This window comes from Mesocricetus auratus, unplaced genomic scaffold, assembly GCF_017639785.1.
Source record: "Mesocricetus auratus isolate SY011 unplaced genomic scaffold, BCM_Maur_2.0 Super-Scaffold_100011, whole genome shotgun sequence".
In the NCBI taxonomy this organism is placed as follows: Eukaryota; Metazoa; Chordata; class Mammalia; order Rodentia; family Cricetidae; genus Mesocricetus; species Mesocricetus auratus.
The window spans coordinates 44,247,082-44,268,205 of record NW_024429195.1 but is presented as its reverse complement, the minus strand read 5'-3'; the positions used below and the strand labels follow the sequence as shown (position 1 = coordinate 44,268,205).

General features: G+C 48.0%; 2 protein-coding genes across 3 annotated transcripts; both read left to right on the top strand.

Moving 5' to 3' along the window:
* The first annotated feature begins 1,881 nt into the window (after positions 1-1,881).
* On the top strand, positions 1,882-9,138 carry Rdh16 (retinol dehydrogenase 16). Of its 2 annotated transcripts, XM_040754726.1 has the most exons (4): positions 1,882-2,194; positions 4,884-5,142; positions 7,057-7,220; positions 8,477-9,138. In XM_040754726.1, the coding sequence occupies exons 1-4, from the start codon at positions 1,882-1,884 to the stop codon at positions 8,692-8,694; spliced, it is 954 nt and encodes a 317-aa protein (XP_040610660.1). In that variant the 3' UTR covers positions 8,695-9,138. The 2 variants fall into 2 exon arrangements, 1 of the variants encoding a protein (XP_040610660.1); XR_005880441.1 differs by lacking the exons at positions 1,882-2,194; positions 4,884-5,142; positions 7,057-7,220 and adding an exon at positions 7,723-7,847 and having other exon boundaries at positions 8,477-8,586.
* A 1,454-nt stretch (positions 9,139-10,592) lies between these two features.
* On the top strand, positions 10,593-16,793 carry LOC121143253 (retinol dehydrogenase 16-like). The gene is made up of 4 exons (XM_040754725.1): positions 10,593-11,235; positions 14,252-14,510; positions 15,733-15,896; positions 16,348-16,793. The coding sequence occupies exons 1-4, from the start codon at positions 10,923-10,925 to the stop codon at positions 16,563-16,565; spliced, it is 954 nt and encodes a 317-aa protein (XP_040610659.1). The 5' UTR covers positions 10,593-10,922; the 3' UTR covers positions 16,566-16,793.
* The last annotated feature ends 4,331 nt before the right edge of the window (positions 16,794-21,124 follow it).

Here is a 21,124-nt window from a genome sequence, read left to right as displayed (position 1 = left end):
TCCTTAACATACATTTTGCCGTGAAGCTAGGCAGGAAAAACAGGCTTGTGCTCATCTGAAGCAATCATGGCTCTTACAAATCCAGGTGGCTACAGTCCTGCCAGCCAGGTCAACCCAGCTGAGGAAAAGCTTATAGGAACCATTCCCCGCTTCCATGCTCCTCAGTAGCTCTGGGAGTTTCCTTCATGGGTATACCCAGGCCTCATTCTCTTTTCTTCCCGTTTTCTCTATGTCCTGTTTAGTTCTTTGTCATCTTAACACAATTATCTGGGAGTGGGAATCTCGCTTGGGAGAAATGGTACCACCAGGTTGCCTGTAGGGACATGGTCCTCAACCTGTGGCTCACGACACCTTTGGGGTTGGACCACCGTTTCACAGGGTTCCCATATCAAATATCCTGCATACCGGGTATTTGCATTATGATTCATATAGTAGCAAAGTAACAACAAAAATGATCTTATGGTTGGAGGTCAGCACACCCTGAGGAACTGTATGAAGGGTGGCAGCATTAAGGAGGTTGAGAACCGCTGCTGTAGGGCATTTTCATGATTAATGATTGACATGGGAGGGCCCAGCCCACTGAAGGTAGTAGCAGCCCTGGGCAGGTGGTATAAGAAAGGCAGGCTGTGCAAGCTGCTGAAGGGACCAGGCCCCACTTTAGCAGCCGTCATCAGCTGCAGAAAAGACTCAACGTGTGCTTGCCTGACCTTGCCCCTCCTCCCAGGCACTAGGGTACCCACGTGGCAAGGAACCAATCAGAAGTTAACTGATGTGCTTTATGATAAAAGTGGAATGCAGAGCATAGTGACCACCCTGGGAGGGCCTACGGGCCATAACAACCAGTTGACCAACCAACACAAAACAGGTTGTCCAAGCCCGGAAACTCACCAATCCCGAGACTGTTGCGTACCCCTAAACACTCCCCTTCCGCTGCCCAATAAGTTCTGCACCTCAGATTTCTCTGGGTCATCACCCCTGCCAGTCATCCGTGGTGAGGAACAAACGAAGGGCCTGAGTTAATGCAGTAAGCTCGTTAGACAGTAAGACTCTGCTTTTGCATCGGAATGGGTCTCTTGGTGATTTTGGGGGTTCAGAATCTGGGACAACACTACAAGGGGCAAACCGGTAATCACAGCTCCTCCATGGCCTCTGCTTCAGGCTCTGCATCCAGGATCCTTCGTGACAGACCATAAACTGTGAGCCTTAGAAAGCTTTTAGTCATGGTGTTTATCATGGCAAGTATGGCAGATTATGCTTGAAGTCAGAATCCACATTTAGGGTACACACCCCCCACCCCAGACAGGGTTACTCTGGGAAGGGAACTGATGTCTTCTTGTTCCCTCCTTTGTCCTTTTCCTGTCATCCTGCAGGGAGTGACAGAGAGTTAGTTTGCTGAGTGCTGTAGTCAATGAGGAAAAGTGGGTTCAGAGAGGAATTTCCCTGTGAATGTGTCTATAGTCCACATGTACCTCCCCAGTGGCATTCAACCTGTGTTCAGATGGGGCCTTGTAGCACACAAGGAGTCAGCCTAGACCTTGACTCATGTAGGCCATGAGTCATTTGGCATAGATGGATCTTACATATGTGCAGGAGGGCAGAAGCCAGTGGACCAATTAGAGAGGTGTTGCTAAATAGGAGGTGCCCAAGGACATGTGTATATCAGCACAGAAAATCAACCTGAAGAGCAGAGAGGTGCAGCAGGATTTAAAAACAAAAAGAATGTTCTAGAGAAACAGTGATCAGAGAGGAAAACTAGGCATCCTTGCCAGAAGCCTGAAGGTTACCCAACCGACCACAGACCACTGTGTTCCTATTTCTCCTGTCTCAAACAGCCTTGGCTCACTTTGTCAAGCAAAGGTTTGTGCTTGTCTTCTGCAAGCCATGTGGCTCTACCTGGTGGCTCTAGTGGGCCTGTGGACCCTCCTGCGCTTGTTCAGGGAGAGACAGGTGGTGAGCCATCTCCAAGACAAATATGTCTTCATCACGGGCTGTGACTCCGGCTTTGGGAACCTGCTGGCCAGACAGCTGGACAGGAGAGGCATGAGGGTGCTGGCTGCATGTCTGACGGAGAAGGGAGCCGAGGAGCTGAAGAGCAAGACGTCAGCCAGGCTGGAGACAGTGATCCTTGATGTCACCAAGACAGAGAGTGTTGTGGCAGCCACTCAGTGGGTGAAGGAACGAGTTGGGAACAGAGGTACCACTGAGACGCCCATCTGTGTCTGTTGGTCTGACTCCCCATTGGAAAGGGTCTCCCCTCACACTCCCTGGCAAGATCCCTGAAGGGGTTTGGGGCACTTGAAGTAACAGCAGCCTCCTGCCCTCCCCTGACATCATCTGAGTGCTTTCTCTCTCTCCAGCCCCTACCTGCTGTCTCCCAATTCTCCAGTCTCAGTAAGAAGGTGAGGAGTCGCCTTCCCGTGTTCCTGTCTTTGCTGTCATCTCCTCTGTGCAGAAAACCTAGAGTGCTGGGTGCTGGTGCCACCTTAGAGCAGGGCCCCTTTCTGGAGCCGGGGGTGGGACTTGTCCCTGGGCTCTGTGTGCAGGGAGGGTCCCTGGGGCCACGCTGGAGTGGATCTCCTGTGCCAGCTCTGAACTTGCTCTTACCCTTCACCTGCCGTACTCTATGGAGGGAGACAAGATGGTCTGTGAGGAGAGCAGGCCAGGGCAAGGTTAAGGTCTGACTTGAAAGGCTCACCCTTCTTCCACCAAGCTGGCAATGTTAATTGTAACGGGACAAAAAAGAACCTTGCTTTAAAAAAAAACCTAAGAGTAAGTTGAAAACATGGCAATTGTTCACTAGAGCAACAAAAATTAACCTACAATTAGATACCCAGTGGACAAGAGCTAGCAACATTTTAACCTGCATGCGTTAACTAAATACATTCTTCTCACTTTAAAAGGGTGAGCAGTTTTGTAACCTCCTCACAACCTTTCTTTGATAGTTTTATTTTTGAGACAGGGTTTCTGTCTCTTGACTGTCCTGGAACTCACCCTGTAGACTAACTCCAACTCAGAGATCAGCCCTCCTCTGTTTCCCAATTGCTGGGATCAAAGGCATGTGCCAGCATAGGCTGGCTTGCATGATACTACTTAATGAAGTAGAACACCTTAGCTGTTAAGAAAGTCCTGCTGATGTAACTGCATCTTGGCATCAGAAGCTGGGGTTGTCTGGTGCATCTCTATTTGTTTTAGCTTGGGTTTTGGCACTTGGGATCTTGACACTGAGCTGGCCTTGAACACGTGATCTTTCTCCTTCAGCCCCTCCTGTATGGAGAGTGCAGGTACGCGCCACCACCTACATCTTGCTTATGATCATAAGCACTATCTTGGTAGTCAGTTTTCCTGAGCTTGTGTTGGGATCCTAATATTAAAACATCTCAGTTAAACAGTTTGTATCTCCAGAAGGGCAAGTTATGAGTTTGGACTGAAGTGGCACATGGCTTTTGGGGCCAATTCTTCAAAACCCACAAGTACCACAATAGCCTTAAATTAAGTAGCTCCCAGCTGACCAGGCACGGTGGACAACAGTGAAGACGTGCCGTTGGGGTGCACAGCCCTGACAGGGTGATTGCCTGGAGATCTGTAACGGTGGCTGAAGAGACAAGTGACAGTGTCCTGTGGATGAGTGAGAAGAGAGAGCTCTGTTTTCTGAGGCAGAGTGTGGAGCTGTAGCATTACCTGCTCCCTCAGGCAGGCCTTTTGTAAGCACCTCATGGAAGGTGCTCAGAGTTGATGCTGGACATGACAAGGCATATAGGCCAGATGACGCCTTCAGGTGAGGTTGCTGTCAACCTTGTTTGATTATTTACGTGGTTTTTGTTTGCTTGGCTTAAAAAAAAAGACCTCCCACCGTGGCCCACAGGTTCGTATAGTCTATTGGGTTTGTAAGCTCCTGTCTAGGCCTCCCTAGTCCCAGGATGACAAGCCTGCTACCATCCGCAGCTTTTTACATGGGTTGTGGCACTCAGACTCGGGTCTTCATGTGCGGGAGGCAAGTCCTACATGCACTAAGCTATCTCCCAAGTGCTCTTCTCCTGTCCTTGCCACATGAAGGACAAAGGCAGCACCATGTAAAGTGCTGAGAAGTCATCTGAAGACACGACTGAAAGAGTGAAATATCCCCATGTGTGATATCAGTCTGTGTTTTAACACAAGTGAAATATCCCCATGTGTAATACCAATCTGTGTTCTAACACAAGCAGGGTTTCCTGGTCTCCTGATAAACACAGACACACCATGTCTTCAACATCCCTTCTTAAAAGTAGCAAGTGAGGGCTGGAGAGATGACTCAGAGGTTAAGAGCACTGACTGCTCTTCCAAGTCCTGAGTTCAATTCCCAGCAACCACATGGTGGCTCACAATCTTCTATAAAGAGATCTGTACCTTCTTCTGGTATGCAAGCATACATGCAGGCAAAACACTGTATACACAATAAATAAATCTTTTTTTTAAAACGCTCCCCCCTTTTTTTATAAAGATTTTGTTTATTTATTACATATACACCAGATTGAATTGTAGATGGTTGTCAGCCACCATGTGGTTGCTGGGAATTGAACTCAAGACCTCTGGAAGAGCAGTCAGTGCACTTAACCTCTGAGCCATCTCTCCAGCCCCCAATAAATAAATCTTAAAAAAACCTAGCAAGTGAGAAACAACTGCTTCTTCCTAGGCAGGGAATTGGACCATGAAGACTTAAAGGAGGAAGATATCCATGCTGTGAGCCTGTGCGATGGGTTCCCCAGCCCTGATGAAACCAGGTTGTTCTTCATGGCATCCTACTCTCCAGTGAACACATGTCTAAGCAGTCTTACCTTGTTGAATATGCATTTAATCCACAACTATACCTGAGTTGTGTGACTCTCTCTTCTTTCCACTGTCCCCAGGACTCTGGGGCCTGGTCAACAATGCTGGTATCTCCATTCCCTCGGCTCCCAATGAGTGGCTGAACAAGCAGGACTTTGCAAAAGTCCTGGATGTGAACCTGTTGGGCATGATCGAGGTGACTCTGAACATGCTGCCCTCAGTGAGGAAGGCAAGAGGCCGTGTGGTCAACGTCTCCAGCGTCATGGGTCGCGTCTCTTTCTTTGGTGGTGGTTACTGCATCTCCAAGTATGGTGTAGAGGCTTTCTCAGACTCCCTCAGGTATTGGACAGGGATGTGGTGGACTTGAGGGAAGCTTTGTCAGGGGTTTTATTTAATCAAGGCCTTTAGGAGGCCATCATAGAGAGGACACTCTCTGGTTCTGGTTCTGGGGCTCTCTCGTTGTCTCCTTGTTGCAGGTAGGTGATCATTCCCTGAGAACACATGTCCATGTCTCTAGTAAGGGCAGGGTTGAGACAGGAATTCAGTTCTTTTTTCTTTTTCTTTGTCTTAGATACACTCACACTATGTAACCTTGCCTAGCCTGGAATTCACTATGTAGACCAGTCTAGCTTCAACTCATACAGATCTACTTCTTGAGTGTGGGCATAAAGGAATATGTTAGGGAGAAAGGTTTGAGCCACCATCCTGTCAAGTTCAGTTAATAGTATGCTGCTTGGGCCTGGACAGATGTCTCAGTGGCTAAGAGCAGGACTGGTGTTCCAGAGAATCTAGGTTCAGTTCCCAGCACCCACATGGCAGCTAACCAACTGTCTGTCACTCCAAGATCTGACACCCTCACACAGACATACATGCAGGCAAAACACCAATGCACATAAAAAAGTTGGTGTCTTACTCTGGAGGAGGGTGGACGAAGGACACAAAGCTAGGTATGTGGGAAGAGTCCAGACCCTTGACCTTTAGTGATGTTCATCTTGAGGATGTCCTTGATGTGGACTGAGCATCTCACTCAGCTCATATAGAAGTTTCTAGACTCTTGTTAGAGTCTACAGACTACTTACTCTAGAATCACAAGAAAGCTCTTCCCAAAGACCTTAAAAACTCTGGCAACTGAGAAATTCGAGAGGAGAGGGAGAGATTGTGGCCATCCTTGGAGTGGCTATCCCCAGGTCCTCAGTAGTGACCAGAGCAGTTATCAGATTTAGGGTCCTATGGCAAGGGTCCAAGTGGGAACCTAGAAACCTGATTAGGAAGGCTGGTGGGAAAATCTGTCTGTCTGGGGCTCTGTGTGGCCACTGACTGATGGAACGTGCTGCTGGCTGCTGCTACCGGACAAAAGGATAAGTCACATGTTACAGGCAGGAGGCCAGTACATGCAAGTAGCCTGAGTGCCACAGACAAGAGCGTACTTTATGATCTTCACAAGGCAAATCTGAAGAGGCTGAGTCAGGGGAGCCATTTGTGCCATTAACCTGTTGGCTGCAGGGAACTGGGTGGTGATAAATGTGAGGCAATACAGAAGCAGACAGAGAGTGGCCCTAGGAAGACACTGCAGGAGCCCTAGGGGAGCTGGCCTGAGAGCTCCCTGGGACAGGCTTGGGGAAGGTGCAAACCTAAGAGTGAGGAGGAGGGACTTGGGCAAGGGTGACCCTTAATACCTGGAGTGTGCAGAGAGGTCTTCATTAGAGTCTATCTTATACCTGGAGTGTATAGAAAAGTCTTCCTTAGAGTCTATCTTATACCTGGAGTGTGCAGAGAGGTCTTCATTAGAGTCTGTCTTATACCTGGAGTGTGTAGAGAGGTCTTCCCTAGAGTCTATCTTATACCTGGAGTGTGCAGAGAGGTCTTCCTTAGAGTCTATCTTATACATGGAGTGTGCAGAGAGGTCTTCATTAGAGTCTATCTTATACCTGGAGTGTGCAGAGAGGTCTTCCTTAGAGTCTATCTTATACCTGGAGTGTGCAGAGAGGTCTTCATTAGAGTCTATCTTATACCTGGAGTGAGTAGAGAGGTCTTATCTCGAGTCTATCTTTAGGTGGGATGCATATGCCAATCTGTGACATTCAAAAGCACAGAGGCAATGCCCTTGCCACAGGCTTCTTCCCCGTCTGCTGCACAATCCAGATCCAAAGCTCGTGCCCTCTCCTCACCACAGGCTCATGTTGGCGTGTGACTGTACTCTCATTGTGAGTTTTCTCTCAGAAAGGCCTCTATTGACGTCTGTCTGTCTTGCAGGAGGGAGCTCTCCTATTTTGGGGTGAAGGTGGCTATTATAGAGCCTGGAGGCTTCAAGACTGGTGTGACCAGTAGTGACAGGCTATTGCCAGCTGTCAAGATGCTGTGGGACCGGCCCAGCTCAGAGGTCAGAGACCTCTATGGCGAGAAGTTTCTGTTATCCTGTGAGTGGGTTTTGGGGATCAGAGCAAAGTTGGGTCTAGAATTGTGTGTCTCCTGTTGATGCTGACAGAAGTTACCCCAAGGTGTTTCTCTGCAAAATGAGTTTCTTAAAATTCTGTTTCCTTGGTGCTAGGTGGGCATCTCACCACATAAAGAGGTCCTGGCTTCTAGAACACAGGGTGGTGTTATTCGAATCTCTTGTTAACATGACTTGAAGTGGAGCCTCTGTCAGATAACAGTGATTTTCCATGAGCTCGGGCTAGTTCCCACTGTTGCAGAGACCAGAGTGTGGTGATATCTCGCTTGCACAAATAAAGCTTGTCTGAAGAACAGAATGGAGCTTGCCACCAGCTAACCATAGAGGTCTGGAGGTCTGTGCAGACAGACAGGAAGTGAGGTAGCTGGGTAGAAACAGGAAGTAACATGGCTGGGTGCAGAGAGGATATAAGCGAGGAAGAAACAGGAACTCACTCTCTTTTCTGCTGGGAAGCTAATGGGATAAAGGTGGCTTTGGCTTGGTCCTTCTCTCTGATCTCTCAGCATTTTCCTCTATATCCGACTCCAGGTTTTTATTATTTAGACCAATTAGAACCCATCTACACCACAAAGATCTCTAAACAGAGACCCAGGTGTGTTGTTGGGTTTTTACTCTTTTGGCACTTTGGATACTTTCTGAGGGGCCCACCACCCAACTCCCAAATAAATCACACATGTTTTATTCTTACTTATGAACGCTTGGCCTTACCTTGACGAGTTTCTTGCCAGCTTTTCTTAACATAAGTTAACCCATCTATCTTTTGCCTCTGGGCTTTTCTATTCTAGTATACCTTTCTTTTCTTCTTACTCTGTGTCTTGCTGTGTAGCTGGGTGGCTGGCCCCTGGAGTCCTCCTGTCCTCCTGCTCTCCTCTCTCCTTAGTTCTCCTATTTATCCTCTCTGCCTGCCAGCCCCCACCTATCCTTGTTCCTGCCTCGCTATTGTATTTTAGACAGGCAAAGAATCACAGTTTCACAGTGCTAAACAAATGCAGCATAAACAAAAGTCATACAACTTAAAATAATATTCTACCACACAGGTGGTGAGGTGCATGGTTCTTCGTGAAGCTGGGTTGTGGTCCCTCCTCAGGACCTGGCATAGGCTAGGCTTGGGCGTGGTTTCTGATGTGGGAGGCATGGGATCTAGAAAAGGTTCCTCCATGTTGGTCTAGAGCAGGAGTGGTGGAGGTAAACACCGCCTGAAGTGTTTCTCATTCTGCATAGATCTGACAAATCTAAACTTATTGGACCAGATCTGCAGTGAGGACCTCTCCTTGGTGACAGACTGCATGGAGCACGCGCTGACTTCCTGTCACCCTCGCACTCGATACTCAGCTGGCTGGGATGCCAAGCTCTTGTACCTCCCCATGAGCTACCTGCCCACCTTCCTGACAGACGCCATCTTCTACTGGATGTCCGTGAAGCCCGCCAAAGCTCTGTGAAGCCTCTGCCTGTGTCTGTAGTTGGGGCACGTGAGTGAAGTGTCAGGTCACTGGTCCTCAGGAGAAGGAGGGCTCCTGGGTGCAGTCAACCTTGTCATTGGAGGCACAGCCATAGGTGCCTGATTTTCTGCCCTGGGTGTGAAGGTAGAGGACACAGAGTGACAGGAGGAACTGCTGTGTCAAACAATGATTCCCAACGTGGGTGAAAATAGAAAGTGATCTTCCACACCTCAGGGTCACCACTGCCTCCTTTTATTTCAAAGATTTGACTTTTAGTTATCTGTCTGCATGTGTGTCTGCATTCCATGTGTGTTGGAGTAGAGTCCAGATCATTGCAGCCCCTGCAAGTGGAGTCATAGGACTTGTGAGTTACCTAACCACAGGGTTGGGAATAAAATTTGGGTCCTCTAGCACACAAGTAAATGCTCTCACCAGCTGTCCCTATGTCTAAACTCTCTGTTTTTTTTAAAGATTTATTTATTTATTATGTATACAGTGCTGTGCCTGCAGGCCAGAAGAGGGCAGCAGATCTCATTACAGATGGTTGTGAGTCACAATGTGGTTGCTGGGAATTTAACTCAGGACCTCTGGAAGAGCAGCCAGTGCTCTTAACCACTGAGCCTCCTCTCCAAACCTGTCAAAACTCTTTATTTATATTTTTAGTTACTCATTTAGTTTATTTGTGACAGGATCTCATTATGTTACGCAGGTACTTCATGACCTTCTAAATCTCTCACTTTGCTACAGGATATCTGGCTTAGGTCTGAAACCCAAAGGGAATCTGAGGTTCATTGAGGGAATGAAGAAGGACAGGCTCACAGACACGTGTACAGAAACGCCGGCATCCGGTGGCTTGCGTGTGCTCTGATGGAGCCTCAGCTGCTTCCACAGCAACCTGTGCCCTCGGCACGTTATTATGGACAGCATGGAGGAGGGGTTGGCTGTTCTCTGTATGTCTGAAGGCAGCAGTCTCAGACTGTAAACATCCTGGAAGGTGCAAGTTTTCTTTGGTCATTTTATGTTACTGCAATAATAGAAACCCTAATGACCACACAGGGAGGCCCCAGAAATGGAGGGTACGGTGGGCGTCCAGAATGTATCCTCATGAGCCATCGAGTCTGGTATATGAGGCCTAACAAAGCGTTGTGCACAGATGTCTTTCTGGAGAACTTGCAGACAGAAGCAGGGTCCTGGAGAGCAGTGAGAGCAGTTCCAGTCCTTACAGGCCAGGATAGAGAGTGGCAGAAGAAGTGGGTGGGGGAAACACAACTTTCTCTCTGAGGGAACGTGCATGGTTTATTTTGAGCTGGAGTCTGAGATCATCTGTGCACATCTCTAGAGCCAGGAACCAGATGCAAAACTCCACACACAGGCATGCTGGGAAATTAAGCCAGAAACCGTGTCTCAACACAGTCAGGGGCATTCATGGAGGTTAGAATTCAAGATGGCTAAGCTCATGTCTGCTTGAATTCAATCAGCCAGGAGATGGGCGTCTTGAGGTAACAGTCATTTCTTCCCCAACATCATGTCTGAATCTTAGTTATCTGGGGGTCCCAGGTGCCACACCTTATCTTTCTTTGGGGTCAGCCTTCCTGTTTACAGCAGGTCCCTTCTTCTTCCCAGTGAGCTGCTGTACCAGGAAGACACCAGCTTGCCCTGATGTCTCTTTAGCTGCCCTGAAATTCTAGAGGCAAGGAGAGCTTCTTTGTTTTCTGAGGAGAGTTTCTGGCTGAGGAACCTGAGGAGGAAACCTGAGCTCAGAGCAGGATTTCCTTGTAAATGAGTCCTGAGCCCAAGTACAGTTGGCACCAGCGCCTGACTGTGTTCACAAGGCCCTGGGTTCGCAGCACTAGAGTGCAAGGTGCAGAGACACAGGTGAGCCTGGGACTTACTGTAGTGAGCGTGAGTGAGGAAACAAGCATGTATTCCCACATGAGTAGAAGAAAAAACATCATACTTGAACGAAGGTGGGTTACAGTAGTGTTTTCTTGGCAGCAAGTATGGGATGGCCAAAGGCCATTATGTATCAGATGACCAAAGAGGTGACAGAGCAGAGAGGCAGCAATAAATATCAACACAGGCAGTGGACAGAGAACAAGGTGCGGACTCCCTGCTAGAAGCCTGCGCTCTGCTGTGTCTCCTGAGTCCTCAGTGCCTGCTCCATCCTCTGTGAAGGGAGGCCAGGCTCACTTTGGCACAGACTGTTTGTGCCCGTCCTTTTCAAAGCCATGTGGCTCTACCTGGTGGCTCTAGTGGGCCTGTGGACCCTCCTGCGCTTGTTCAGGGAGAGGCAGGTGGTGAGCCATCTCCAAGACAAGTATGTCTTCATCACGGGCTGTGACTCCGGCTTTGGGAACCTGCTGGCCAGACAGCTGGACAGGAGAGGCATGAGGGTGCTGGCTGCATGTCTGACGGAGAAGGGAGCCGAGGAGCTGAAGAGCAAGACGTCAGCCAGGCTGGGGACAGTGATCCTTGATGTCACCAAGACAGAGAGTGTTGTGGCAGCCACTCAGTGGGTGAAGGAACGAGTTGGGAACAGAGGTACCACTGAGACGCCCGTCTGTGTCTGTTGGTTTGCCTGCCTGTGTGAAGGGAATGCCTGTGTAGCCCTGAGGAGATTTCTGACACGGGTGCGGGTGGAATTGAAGTGGCTGCAGACTCTTCCCTCTCCAGCATGACAGTCCTTCCTCCTCCTCCTCCTACATTGAGTCCCTCAAGCTCTCTTCTTGGTCAGCTGGTGCCCTGTGCAATTTCATGTCCACAATCCTGTGTGTCCTCTTCTGTCTCTGTATGCAGAAAGACTGGACTGTTGGCTGCCGAGTGCCAGGTTAGAGCCTGATGAGGAAGGAGGGCCGGGGCCCTGGCTTGGTGTGAAGCTGGCTGGTCATGTGCCAGATGCATCTCTCTCAGTGCTGGGACCTGGTGTCACCTTCCACCTGGAATCCTTTATGGGGACCAAGGTCATTGTCATGCTTAAGTGCAACATCCAACACTGGAGGAATGCCTTAGGAAAGTCAAAACCAGGAAGGTCTCTCTCTCTCTCTCTCCTCCTCTCTCTCTCTCTCTCTCTCTCTCTCTCTCTCTCTCTCTCTCATATTTACACACACACACACACACTAAAACAAAATAAAAACCACAAATAAACAGAAAGCCAAGTCAAAAACAAGAAACAATATAGAACAAATCAACATGAAAAAAATCCCTTAAACAATTAATACTTGGAATTCATTTTCTGTTAGCCAACTACTTCCGGGTATGAGGCTCCAATGTCAATGCAGTGGATAAAACTGTTATTCCCTTTGCCAGCAGGCATCTGTTTAACAGAGAGCTGCTTGGTAAGAGGTTGGACCTTGCATCCTCTTCCTATCTAGGTGCTGGGTCATATCTGGAACCTGTGCAGGTTTTAGGAATGCTGCCACAACCTGTGTGAGTTCACGTGAGCATCAGTCCTGTTGTGTCTGGAAGACAGCTGATTGGAGACATCTGTCACCTCTGGCTTTTTTGTTCCCTTGCTCTTTGTGTATACAGCGTTCTGTCTGCATGTGTCCCTGCAGACCAGAAGAGGGCACCAGATCTCATTACAGATGGTTGTGAGCCTCCATGAGAATTGAACTCAGGACCTCTGGAAGAGCAGTCAGTGCTCTTATCCTCTGAGCCATCTCTCCAGCCCCCAGTATTGCACCAGTATATCTTAAATGATGAAGGTTACAGGGTTTGTAGTTGGTGATTGACTTTCTCCTCTGGTAGTGTACAGAGTATCATCTGGCATCTTGAATGCTGCTCAGTAGGGGTAAAGCTTTTAGTCAGGCACCTGCTCAACTTCCCCAGTTGAGATACTAAGTAAGTATTGTCTTCAGCAATATGGCCTTGCTATCAGGATATGGAGGCCAATGAGAAGCCTTGGCAATAGCCTGTGATAGGGTTGGAAGTTGGGCTCCTTCTGGACATTGACTCACCAGGAAGTAACCCATTCCTGTCACTGGAGGTTTTACTTGGTGCCTTAGGATGTCTAGGTCAGGTATCATCTCCCCATCCTACGGTGACCCCATTTAGATTCTTTTCATGTACACATGTATTTTAGGAAGCTTCTACAGGAGATTTCCACATGGCTTTCAAAACAAAGTAGGATAAAAAAAAACTTGATGGAAGAATATGGATATCCAGAGGGTCAAGACATGCTTTTGAGACAAGGAGGCATACCACTTATTGAGCCAATTATTTGAAATTAGCACAGAAACTGACAGTGTAGATGCCATGTTTAGTTGTAAGCCTTGCTGCAGAGTCGTACTTGAGGATCCACAGCTTAAAGACAAAAGGGGGAGGAAGGGCAAACTGTGGGCGAGCTCCCACAAACGGCACCATTTTCTGAGGTTGAGGGTGGAATGTCGGTGCTGTTGGTGATCAGCAAGCACTGTCACCTTCCCTATCCCTGTCCCGGGTTTTTGTAAGCATCTGGAGAGATGCTCAATACTGATGACCTTGCAAGGCCATCTTCATCAGAGTCCAAAACAGCGCTGTTTTCCCACAATCTCCCCAATCAAAGGTACAGTTGATTTTTTTGTCTTTTTTTTTTAATCTGTTTCCTCTCTCCCTAATCCTTCCTTATTATTTTGTTCCAGTTCCATTTGAAAGACAGAGGCATCAATGTGTCTTAGTCATTATTCTGTTTCTGTAGAAGGATAAAAGACCATAGTAATTTTTTTCAGTTTTTGGAGATAAGGTTTCTTTGTGTAACAATCCTGGCTGTCGTGGAACTCACTCTGTAGCCCAGGCTGGACTTGAACTAACAGAATCCATTTGCCTCCCTTCAGAGTGCTCAGATTAAAGGCATGGTGCTCCAGGACTGACCACCATAACTCTTATAAGGGAAGGGGTTTGTTTGTGACTGATTTACACTTTCAGAGGTATAGTCCACTATCAGCATGACAGGAATCCTGACTGAACACAGGCAATTATGATGCAGGAGAAGTTGAAAGTTTTACATCCAGATCAGTTCTACATGTATCCTTCCAGGTAGCAGAAAGATTGAGACAGGGGTCTGGCTTGGGCATTTGAAACGCCAAACCCACACTGAGTGGAAACACTTCCTCAAGCAAGGCCACATCTTTAATCCCTCTCAAGTAGTGCTGTCCCCCAGTGACCAACATTTCAAACATATGAGCCTAAGGGTCAAATTCCTATTGAAACCACCACCACAAGGTAAAGAATAAAATATCTTCAAGAATGAGAATAATCTGTAAAACACAATCATGGTTTCACAGTCTCCAGATAAATAGAGGAACACCAGTCTTCAACATCTCTTCTTAAAACTAGCAAGTGAGAAATGACTGCTTCTTACTTCCTAGGCAGGGAGCTGGGCATGAAGATTAAAGAAGGAAGACATCCATGCTGTGAGCCTGTGCAATGGGTTCCCCAGCCCTGATGAAACCAGGTTGTTCTTCATGGCATCCTATTCTCCAGTGAACACATGCCTAAGCAGTCTTACCTTGTTGAATATGCATTTAATCCACAACCATACCTGAGTTATGTGACGCTCTCTTCTTTCCACTGTCCCCAGGACTCTGGGGCCTGGTCAACAATGCTGGCATCGCCATTCCCTCGGCTCCCAATGCGTGGCTGAACAAGCAGGACTTTGCAAAAGTCCTGGATGTGAACCTGTTGGGCATGATCGAGGTGACTCTGAACATGCTGCCCTCAGTGAGGAAGGCAAGAGGCCGTGTGGTCAACGTCTCCAGCATCATGGGTCGAGTCTCTTTCTTTGGTGGTGGTTACTGCATCTCCAAGTATGGTGTAGAGGCTTTCTCAGACTCCCTCAGGTATTGGACAGGGATGTGGTGGACCTGAGGGAAGCTTTGTCAGGGGTTTTATTTAATCAAGGCCTTTAGGATCCTATTGTGAAGAGGACACTCTCTGCTTTGGTGCTCTCTCACCTTCTCCCTGAATCATTCATTGGGAAGGGCATATCCATGTCTCTAGTAGAGGGCAGGAACAACATCTGAGTTCAGTTCAACTTGTCCTGTCATGGTGGAGGGAGGACATGGGGAACATTACTGAGGTAGAATTGGTCCTGTGAGTATTTTGGTCAAGAATCCAGAACCCTGAGCTGTATGGTGCTAATCATGTTTTTCAGTTGGGATGAACATGTCAATCAAATATGCAGGTAAGTGTCAGGCCCCTGTAGAGTCCACAGTCAACACATCCCAGCATTAGAGAGAGGGTTTGAATTTGACCTGAAGACAATGGCAGCACAGAGAGATGGAGATCTAGGGGACACAAGAGAAGTGTGGCCTTACCCTGCAGTGGCCATAGCCCAGTCAACTGTGACAGCCATGCTTGTCACCTGTTTGTCAGTGTCCTGTAGCAGGACTGGGCTGCTGCAGAGAAAAGGTTAAACATGGAAAGCTGGAACCTGTTTGTGTAGGTGGATGCTCCTTGGGGGACAGGCCAGGCCAGATATGGAAGAGGAGGGTCACCAGGTGGGCTGAGGCAGACTTGTGGAGAGCCTGAGGGCGCTGGGCAGTCTGTATTTCATGCTGTTGCCAACTAAACCCTTGAGAGACGTTGACAGAGGGGAGCCATTTGGGGTGGGTCCATCCCCGGCTGCAGGCACCTGGAAGTCTGTGAACGGGAGGGAGTGGCAGGCAGGGTCTCGCTCTCTGAGACAGCTGCAGGGACAAAGTGGGGCACGTCCTCAGAGCTTCCTGGGACACACGTGGGGTAGACTGAGATTGGGAGTGATAAGGAGGTGACTTGAGCAAGCATGGTGATGATCCTCTGCGTCTGCAGTGTGTGGAGAGAGGTCTGACACGGTGTCGCAGAACAGAAAGCCTCGCTTCAGACCAGTGAGCTCCATCCACCAGATACTTAGTGTGACATCTAAAAGCACACAGGCTTCTTCCCCGTCTGCTGCACAATCCAGATCCAAAGCTCGTGCCCTCTCCTCACCACAGGCTCATGTTGGTGTGTGACTCTACTCTCACTGAGAGTTTTCTCACAGGAAGTCCTCTCAATTCCTTGACGTGTCTGTCTGTCTTGCAGGAGGGAGCTCTCCTATTTTGGGGTAAAGGTGGCTATTATTGAGCCTGGTTACTTCAAGACTAGTATAAGCAGTGGTGACATTCATTTGCCAATTGTCAAGATGCTGTGGGACCAGGCCAGCTCAGAGGTCAGAGAGATGTATGGCGAGAAGTACCTGACATCTTGTAAGTGAGCTGCAGGGATCAAAACCAAGCCTAGTCCTGAATCCTTAGTTTCCATTCCTGTTGCCAGTACTAACGCCATTATCTTTCCAATCAAAGAAAGCACATTTAGACCCATGTGGTAGGGAGGGTGGGTATGGGGTCTGAGAGAGTTCTTGACATTCAGAACATGGTGCTCTCTTCCATCTGAACCTCTCATCATCATGAAGCTGAGTGAAGTCACTGAGGGGAACCGGGGTTAGACAGAACCTCCCATGAGCTAAGACACAGGTGGTGAGGTGCCGGGTTCTTCGTGAAGATGGGTTGTGGTCCCTCCTCAGGACCTGGGATAGGCTAGGCTTGGGCGTGGCTTCTGACGTGGGAGGCATGGGATCTAGAAAAGGTTCCTCCATGTTGGTCTAGAGCAGGAGTGGTGGAGGTAAACACCGCCTGAAGTGTTTCTCATTCTGCATAGATCTGACATTGCTAAAGTCACTGGACCAAAAGTGCAGTGAGGACCTCTCCTTGGTGACAGACTGCATGGAGCACGCGCTGACTTCCTGTCACCCTCGCACTCGATACTCAGCTGGCTGGGATGCCAAGCTCTTGTACCTCCCCATGAGCTACCTGCCCACCTTCCTGACAGACGCCATCTTCTACTGGATGTCCGTGAAGCCCGCCAAAGCTCTGTGAAGCCTCTGCCTGTGTCTGTAGTTGGGGCACGTGAGTGAAGTGTCAGGTCACGGGTCCTCAGGAGAAGGAGGGCTCCTGGGTGCAGTCAACCTTGTCATTGGAGGCACAGCCATAGGTGCCTGATTTTCTGCCCTGGGTGTGAAGGTAGAGGACACAGAGTGACAGGAGGAACTGCTGTGTCAATCAATGATTCCCAACGTGGGTGAAAATAGAAAGTGATCTTCCACACCTCAGGGTCACCACTGCCTCCTTTTATTTCAAAGATTTGACTTTTAGTTATCTGTCTGCATGTGTGTCTGCATTCTATGTGTGTTGGAGTAGAGTCCAGATCATTGCAGCCCCTGCAAGTGGAGTCATAGGACTTGTGAGTTACCTAACCACAGGGTTGGGAATAAAATTTGGGTCCCATGGTAAAGAAGCCAGGGCTCTCACCAGCTGTCCCTATGGCTAGCCTCTTGTTTATATTTTAGTTCTCATTTAATCAGTCTCAGACAGAGCATCCCTATGTCACACAGGCGCATCGCGACGTGAGTCCCTAGTTTCACCACAGCACACCATCTGGCTTAGGTCTGAAACCCAAAGGGAATCTGAGGTTCATTGAGGGAATGAAGAAGGACAGGCTCACAGACACGTGTACAGAAACGCCGGCATCCGGTGGCTTGCGTGTGCTCTGATGGAGCCTCAGCTGCTTCCACAGCAACCTGTGCCCTCGGCACGTTATTATGGACAGCATGGAGGAGGGGCTGGCTGTTCTCTGGAGGGGGTCTGAAGGCAGCACCTCAGGCTAGAACCCCCAGGAAGCTGCAGTTGCTAGCTTTCTCAAGACTACTGCATCATCCATAAACACCCAAACTTGGACCAGAGGATGAAGACTTGGCCAATTCTGGGCCTGACCCTTGTAAGGGAAGACTTAGCCAAGGATCCTTGGGTCTGAGGCCTGGGCCCCTGTCATGGCGGTGCCCATGTCAGCAGCACACATTCACATGGCTTCCTCCTCCTGTGTCGGGCTTCCGTGTCTCCATCGCTTGGATTACACGTGCCTGCCGCCATGCCATGCAGTTATTCCCTATGTGATGGATACTTACAAACACTCAATTTACACATGATAATAGACTAGCATGCAGTATTCCAAGAAATTCACCAGAAAACTCACAGTGAGTGTTGGCTTCAGTCTCAGAACAGTGAAGGAACAGGATGACCAAGATGGAAAGGAGCCAAGAGTCTGCAAGTGCCCCTGTGTTGTTCATTCAGGTCGGCCCATGTTCTCTTGGAAAGTTGAGCAAGACCAGTGTTGTTCTTTTGCTGCAGCAATGGGCAACAAAACATATACTATGAGTCAATAAACCCACGTGGAGTTTATTGAAGGGCAAGAGAAGAACAGAAGGGGGGTGTTGGCCAACTGGGAGCAGAGAGAAAGAGAGAAGGGGAGATGAAAGACAGAGAAGGAAGAGTGAGAGAGGAGGGAGCAAAGGAAGAGAGAGAGGAGAGGGGAGGGAGATGAAGGGAGAGAGAGGAGAGAGCTTAGAGAGAGAGCACGGGGAGGTGCTCACTTAAAAGGGGAAGTTTGCACATGGGTACTGAGTCCTTATGCAGCCCCACAATGTCATGATGTGGTCATGTAACACAGGGCCCTTTGAGCTGCCTAAGTGTCTGCCTGAATGCTACATGCATGTCCCACCCGTTGTCAGGGGGCGAGGTCAGCACAATGCTGGGTTCCAACAACCAGTGCATGGTGGGGCTCTCCTGCAGTGACAGCATTCTGCAAAGGTGAGCCAGGAGGATGACTGTGAGTGAGGGCAAGTCTGAATCTGAGCCTCCCGGACTCACAGTCTCTCTATGCCCACAAGAACACGTGTGCTCCTGTGTACCTTCAATCTCCTTTGTTAAGGAAGCCCTGTATTCACTTTGTAAGGTCCAGACAACTCTAGGGTTTTGAGGTCCCCTTCACTGTTACGATCATTTAGAGTCTCTTAGTCCCTATTGCTATGATATGATGGGAGAATTTACAAGAATCTTTATTCTTGGGTTTCAACGGGAAATACAAACTCATGAATACAGGACAAGGTGGAGTCGGCTGTGGGTCCAGGTGCTGTGTCGTGCTGTCTGCCCTGGGAGATGTGACCATCCACAAGGTTTGCTTCTGTTTGACTTCCCAAGGAGGAAGCAACTGCCCCACTTTCTCTAAGAGATTATGTCTGCAGACAAGAGACTATGCTCTAAGGCCAGTACCCCAAGTCTACTTGCAGAAGTATTTCCCACAACACTTCCCTTTTTGTCTAAATAAGAAGGTTCTAAATCTAATATAAAACTATATACAATAAGAACAATTATCAAATATTGTCCAGGAGAAAGAAATGGTAATAACTTACATAAAAATGGAACTATAACCAACAAGAACAACATGAAGCAAGAACACATGCTAAATGTTTAGGCAATAGGTAATAGGCAAATAACAGACATTATTCCAATTGCTATCCTATCCTGAAGAGTCTAAGTTTTGTACCTAATGTGCCTTAGCCAAGATAAGAGAGGATATTAACTGCAGTCATCTATTCTTCAACCCCATGAAAGTCCTGAGAAGGAAAATAATATTACTTGCGTAAGGAGAAAGTACAAACAAGTGACTTCCAAAAGATGCAAAAAATGACAGAAACACCTGACTACCTGGACAGTCACTCAAAGTCTCTCTGCAGTTTTGGGGCAACCAACTTTGGCTACAGGCCTGGAATATGCAACAGACCATTTGTAGAAGCAGGAAAATTCAAAAGACTGTCCTACCTTGTCTTGGCAAGGTTCAACAGTTGCGTTTCCTTGTATCCTGTCCATCTTGAACAGATTGTCCAGATTGAACAACATGCTAAATATGAGCAGTTGAGGCAAGGATAATTCTTTTCCCAACAGGGCAGTTTTGCCAAGAAGAAAACAACCTCCCTATGGAGTGTCTTCAGTGCCTTTCATACTCTCTGGAATATCAGTGCTGCCAGGAACAGTCACGTCTCATGTCAACCAAGTTCCAAATTATTAAAACATTTAAATGCCATATTCTGTAGGCTTTGAAGTGTTTGAAGATTGCCTATCTATTCAGAGTACATCTCTGTGCATCTAGAGAATCCAACTAACATAACTATGACAAATGTGGGTGACTATTAACCTGTAATTCTTAATAACCCATATAGCTTAAAGACCAAAGCTTCACATTATAAAAACAAACAGTCTTTAAACAGATGTGCAGCATGAGGACAGTGACCTCAAAATGGCAATAATACATAAAATATCTTAATCAGAGGTAGAAATGTATAATGCAATGTGACAAAACATCTACAATTTGTATCAATATGCAAAATATTGTTTTCTATTTTTAACTTAAATTAGAAACAAGCTTGTTTTACATGTAAATCCCAGTTCCTTCTCCCTCCTCTCCTCCCCTGCCCCCCACTAAACCCCTATCACATTCCCTTTCTGCTCCCAAGGGAGGGTGAGGCCTTCCATGGGGATCTTCAAAGTCTGTCATATCATTTGGAACAGGGCCTAGGCCCTCCCCCATGTGTCTAGGCTGAGAAAGTATCCCTCTATGTGGAATGGGCTCCCAAAGTCCATTTGCATGCTATGGATAAATACTGATCTACTACCAGAGGCCCCATAGATTGCCCAGGTCTTCCCACTGACATCCAAATTCAGGGGGTCTGGATCAGTCTTATGCTGGTTTCCCAGCTATCAGTTTGGGGTCCATGAGCTCCCCCTTGCTCAGGTCAGCTGTTTCTGTGGGTTTCATCAGCCTGGTCTTGACCCCTTTGCTCATCACTCCTCCCTCTCTGTAACTGGATTCCAGAAGTGCAGCTCAGTGTTTAGCTGTGGGTGTCTGCTTCTGCTTCCATCAGCTACTGGATGAAGGCTCTAGGATGGCTTATAAGGTAGACACCAATCTCATTATTGGGGAAGGGCATTTAAGGTAGCCTCTCCACTATTGCTTAGATTGTTACTTGGTATCATTCTTGTAGATCTCTGGACATTTCCCTAGTGCCAGATTTCTCTTTAAACCTGTAATGCCTCCCTCTATTACATATCTCTTATCTTGCTCTCCTCTATTCTTCCCCCGACTCAACCTTCCTGCTCCCTCATGTCCTCCTCTCCCTTCCTCTTCTCCCCTTCTCTTTCTCCTACCTCCCTCTCCCCTCCCCCCCATGCTCCTAATTTGCTAAGGAGATCTTATCCCTTTCCCCTTCTCTAGGGGACCATGTATGTCTCTCTTAGGGTCCTCCTTGTTTTCTAACTTCTCTAGTGGTATGGATTGTAGGCTGGTAGTCCTTTGCTCTATGTCTAAAATTCATACATGAGTGAGTACATACCATGTTTGTCTTTTTGTGACTGGGTTACCTCACTCAGGATGGTTTCTTCTAGTGCTGTCCATTTGTCTGTGAATTTCAAGATTCCATTGTTTTTTTTAATCCGCTGAGTAGCACTCCATTATGTAAATGTACCACATTTTCTCTATCCATTCTTCAGCTGAGGGGCATCTAGGTTGCTTCCGGGTACTGGCTATTACAAATAATGCTGCTATG